Consider the following 4,866-nt stretch of genomic DNA (forward strand, 5'->3'; position numbering starts at 1 on the left):
GTGTGTATGTGTATATGTGTGCGTATGTATATGTTTGTGTGTGTATGTATATGTTTGTGTGTATATGTGTGTGTGTGTATATGGGTGTATATGTGTGTCTGTGTATGTGTGTGTGTGTCTGTGTATGTGTGTGTGTGTATGTATGTGTATGATAATATTTATCAGTCTGGCGAGTAAACAAAAAAAATGTACTAGCCAATGGCGATTCAATTGCCAAGGTGTTCGTGGAGGGCTGTATAGAGTTGTTATCTTATCAAAAGGAGGTTGCAGAAAGCATTGAATAAAATGGTGCCATTAATTGTGGCCAATGTGCATTAATAAAAAAATTATAATGAGATTTTAAAATATATAAAATTTAAATATGTAAAAATATGTAACATTTAATAAAATTACTATTTTATTATTGACAGTTTCATGAAGAAAGAATTTCTATAGATTTTCAAATTTTTATGTGACCAAATACACTTGGTCATTTCAGGCTACCATAAACGGCATGCAACATTGGGACGCATTTTGTTGACAGAAGAATCTTAAGTAAAATTACGTAAATAAGACATGGGGGTGCGTAAATTATGAGGAAATTTTAATTCAGAAGTGAACTAATCCTAGTCATGTAAAAACAATACACCAACAAGTCTGTGAAACCTACCAGCTGAGATCACTCAGTGTGTGATAGTGGAAGTTAGACACGTATCCAAACGGCAGCGTCTGTTGTGTGTCATAAAAGAAGATTGAGTCTTCTGATGCAACCGCAAACACCAGCCGATATGGCAAATTAAACGTGTTTGACACTGGCGTCAGTGAACCATCTGTGGAACATAAAAGAACAGTACTGTCTTTCCACTGCACACGTGACATAAGTAGAACAATAGTTTGGGAAGGGTTTTGTGTGTACCTTCAGCTCTTTTTGTCCTCAGCTCATAGTACACTGGGCTGCAGCGCACAGCCAGTGTGGCTTTAGATGGACAGGGCAGATGAGCTATGGGCCTGATACACAAACACATGTCAAACACTAAGCATGATTACACAAATCAAGACTGTGTCGGCAGTTGGGCTGAGTGTTGAAAACTGGATCCATTTATCAAAAAATACAGGAGTCCCAACATTTTATGGTTTATACCACCGCTCTGTAAGATTTTGTAAATGTTTTTGAAAAAATCTTATAATGTTCTGCAAGAATGCGGTTATTTGAGTAAAAACGCATTAAAACAGTAATATTGTGAGATATTATTACAATTTAAAATAACTATTTTCTATTTGGATATTTACAATTTCAGTTCATTCCTGTGATAGCAAAGCTGAATTTTCCGCAGCTATTACTCCAGTCTTCACTTCAGCGTGTCATGATCCTTCAGAAATCATTCTATTATGCTGATTTGGTGCTCAAAGTTAAAAACAGTTGTGCTGATTAATATATTGTGGAAACCGTGGTACATTTAGATCAATTTAATGCATATTTGCTGAATAAAAGTTTGAATTTCTTTAAAAAAAAACACTTACTGACCCCATGCATTAATCATTTGAACGGCAGTGTATATGTGATTAACACATAGTTTTACAATTTAACATACACATGTATAAAGATTAAGCTTTCAAGGGAAATAAAAGCCATCAAACAAAACACAAACCTCTTAAAGCTTTTTCTGGAGAATACGTATGTTGTGTTTGTGACATTCTCTCCAGCCTCGACACACCCAGCTAAAAATAAAATGAGTAAATAAATAAAAATATTCCTTATTAACTACACAAGGAATGTACAAGTAAACGGACACCAGGCCAAAAAAAACCACACTGTGAATGTGTTGAATAACGTTCTTAAAAAGTACATTAAAAAGTTTGTTATAATAACTACCCTCAAATACATAACATAAGCATACACAGTATACACACATGTAAAAAAGAAGAAAAATGTGTACCTGGTGCAAGGAGGAATGACCCATCTGGTGTGAATGTGAGACGTCTGAAGAATGATCTCATGCTGTCATCGTGGAACATTCTGTAGTTCTTCACCTGTACAAAGGTGAGTAATTTAAACCACAACAATAATAATTATTTTTTTTTAAAAATCTACTTACTCAAAAGTAAAAACAACAACACACTGTTACTGATATAATGTATTAATAAATAGAAAGGCCAGCTGATTATCCCAGTGACACTCACCTCTCCGTCTGCAGCGGCGGCTGAAGTCATCTTACTCACACAGTAAGCTTTTTTCCTGTTGTGAGCACTGTACACACGCATCACCCTAAGAAACAGATTTTACATGCTGTCAGTATACAAAACCATGTAAAAAATGTTTTACTCTAAAATCCTCATTATAAGACTCTTGTCTATGATAATCTGTAATAGCTTGAAATTAAGCAACTGAAATCTACACACTAACCTGTCACAGCTTAATGTGCTGATGTACTGTCCAAGTGGGTCCCATGTTACTCCTTGCACATAACTCTTATGATCATTAAAAATGCACATCTTTTGACCTGCAAACAAAACAGGCACTGAATTCAAAAACCACAAAACACCCAATAAGGTTCTGCTCACAAAAAAAAAACAAAAAAACATTCACCGTCATAATTTATCCTGTCACATATCACTTCTATAAAAACAAAAATACGTATGCAATTCCTTAGTCCTGCTTCAGGTTTCATACCCTTGTTGACATCCCACATGATGGCAGTGTTGTCCACAGAGCCCGAAACCATGAAATTCCCATCGCTGGTCCATGAGATATCATATACATCCTCAATATGTCCCCTAACAAACACAGGCAACAACATGAGCATTTAAGATTCTACAAAAGTAAATGACTTAAAGTTGCAATGAAATGCAATTAGTGGCAGATATTTTCTTTAATATTCTGACATACATAAAAATAAATAAATAATAATAAAGGACGGGGACTTGGTTTATGCATTGGTTGTTGAATGTATGGAGGCAGATCATCTGAGTGTGAGCCTGCAGAAAATGGCAGGATTTAAGTAGACTAAATAATTGAAAAAGTCCAGCATACATTAACAGAGAGAAGTCGGTCATTTCACCAGAAGACTTGGACATTTTGACTAAAAACTTCAAATCTCGAAAAAACAAACAAACAGACAATAAAGACATTTGGATGGATGCATTGTGCACAAGATTAATAACCTTCATTTAGATCATGTGAATTTTCATTTCACGCCATTTTTAATGTAAAAGACAGTCAAAGGGGACTTTTTAAGAAATAAAAAAATAAATAAAATAAGACCTCAGCGTTTTGACGACACTCCAGCTCTCTTTATTGAGCTGATCATCTTCATCTTCCTGAAAGGTCGGGGTTTGTTCAGGCTCCTTATTGTCATTCAGTTTCCAAAGCAAGATTGCAGCATCTTGAGAAACAGACATTTAATTAAACCATTTAAAGGCACTATAAGCAATTTCAACAAACTTACCCGGGTAAAGATCTGACTTTAAACTCACCATCCCCTCCAGAAGCCAAGACCTCAGCGGTGGGTGAGAACCGCACTACGTTCACTGCTTTAGTGTGTCGTGCCAAGTTAGACAAAAACTCAACGACCGCCTTCCCATCAGGCCCTTTATCCACACGCCACATCTGAAAGAGAGCAGCTCTCATCTTATAATCTGTAATAATATGTCATCAGTGTTAACTTAAAGAGATACCTATGATGTATTAAGTGAAGGCACAGGATCTCTTACCCGTACTGTGGTGTCCACCCCAGCTGTAGCAAGCCGCTCTATCTTTCCCTCACCGCTCTGCTGGAAATCTAGACTGTACACCGGCTCCTTATTATGCCAGGCAATCTCACAGGTTACCACCTTCATCCTGACACCTGATGGACAAGGATATAAAGAAATACAGATATTGTGATCATGCATTAAGATGAAGGCAGGAATATAAGGGAAATAATGAGGAAAACACAAAAACTGACACTGGCAAAAGAAAAAAAACAAAACACTTAACAACAGTAAAACACTTTTGTCACGTTACTGAAACAGTGGATCTGAAAGCATTGCTATGATTCTATAGTAAACAACACTAACAATGAACACATTTTAGGCTCAAAAGCAGGGTGTGAACTACGGGGGAGCTCGGCTCCCCTTAATAAGACATGGGCTCCCCTGAAAACGTGATTTGTGAAATTTTGGGGGGTCTCAAAAAATATTGACAATGTGTTATTTTTGACGTGCAATTTCAGTTTTGTGTAATGTGATCATCGTGGATTATTATGTATAAAATTGCAAAAATATCAGTCATTCATGCATGACGGTGATTTAAACGTAATTCACTTCAGTAAAGATAACTATAGCCTACATGCTATTCTTGTCATGAGCATCAAGGTGTGGGGGCGCTGCGTTGCAAATTCCACTCATGTTTAGTACGTTAACTCAAAGATTCGTAGAAAAAATATAAACGCTGGACTCTGTGGTCGATTCTGTGTTAAGGTAAGGCATGTTATTCGCAATTATGTGTTGTGGCTGGGTTGTTATAGGTCTGCGTGACTCTCGATGTCTTAGGCCTAATTGAACGGAGGAATTATGGTATTCTTCTGTAGCCTGACGACGAGTAACTTTAACCGTTGTTCATGTGAACTCAAAGACAGCCTGATGCTTTGTTTATAGACTATTTATTTTTTTCACCTATCAAATAGTGTCGATAAAGTATAATAGGGTAAATCCTGTACAGTGATTTATCCTATATAGTGCTTGCATAAAGCAAGTAGTGCATACACTTGTAGCTGTTATGTATCTTTGTAAGTCATTGCAAGCCCTCTTTTGAGGCACGCGCAAGCGCACGAACAACCTCTTATTTCAGTCTTCTGACTCATTTTGGCTATATGGTTATAGCCATACCAATTCATTTGAGTATGTATA

General features: G+C 36.6%; 1 protein-coding gene across 4 annotated transcripts in view; it reads right to left on the reverse strand.

Annotated features, from left to right (window-relative positions):
• The window catches only part of LOC107748217 (chromatin assembly factor 1 subunit B-like), an 11,506-nt gene that overhangs the window by 3,274 nt on the left and 3,366 nt on the right, over positions 1-4,866 (reverse strand). For all 4 annotated transcript variants that reach the window (XM_016562943.1, XM_016562941.1, XM_016562940.1 and 1 more), the window contains exons 2-11: positions 3,691-3,824; positions 3,454-3,586; positions 3,242-3,362; positions 2,651-2,754; positions 2,384-2,480; positions 2,161-2,245; positions 1,917-2,010; positions 1,629-1,698; positions 896-987; positions 650-809 (exon numbers count right to left, since the gene is read on the reverse strand). In XM_016562943.1, coding sequence (XP_016418429.1) covers positions 650-809; positions 896-987; positions 1,629-1,698; positions 1,917-2,010; positions 2,161-2,245; positions 2,384-2,480; positions 2,651-2,754; positions 3,242-3,362; positions 3,454-3,586; positions 3,691-3,816 — 1,082 coding nt within the window. In that variant the 5' untranslated portion in view covers positions 3,817-3,824. The remainder of the gene's footprint in view (positions 1-649; positions 810-895; positions 988-1,628; positions 1,699-1,916; positions 2,011-2,160; positions 2,246-2,383; positions 2,481-2,650; positions 2,755-3,241; positions 3,363-3,453; positions 3,587-3,690; positions 3,825-4,866) is intronic.

This window comes from Sinocyclocheilus rhinocerous, unplaced genomic scaffold (genome assembly GCF_001515625.1).
Source record: "Sinocyclocheilus rhinocerous isolate Xijiao unplaced genomic scaffold, SAMN03320098_v1.1 scaffold5064, whole genome shotgun sequence".
Classification (NCBI taxonomy): Eukaryota; Metazoa; Chordata; class Actinopteri; order Cypriniformes; family Cyprinidae; genus Sinocyclocheilus; species Sinocyclocheilus rhinocerous.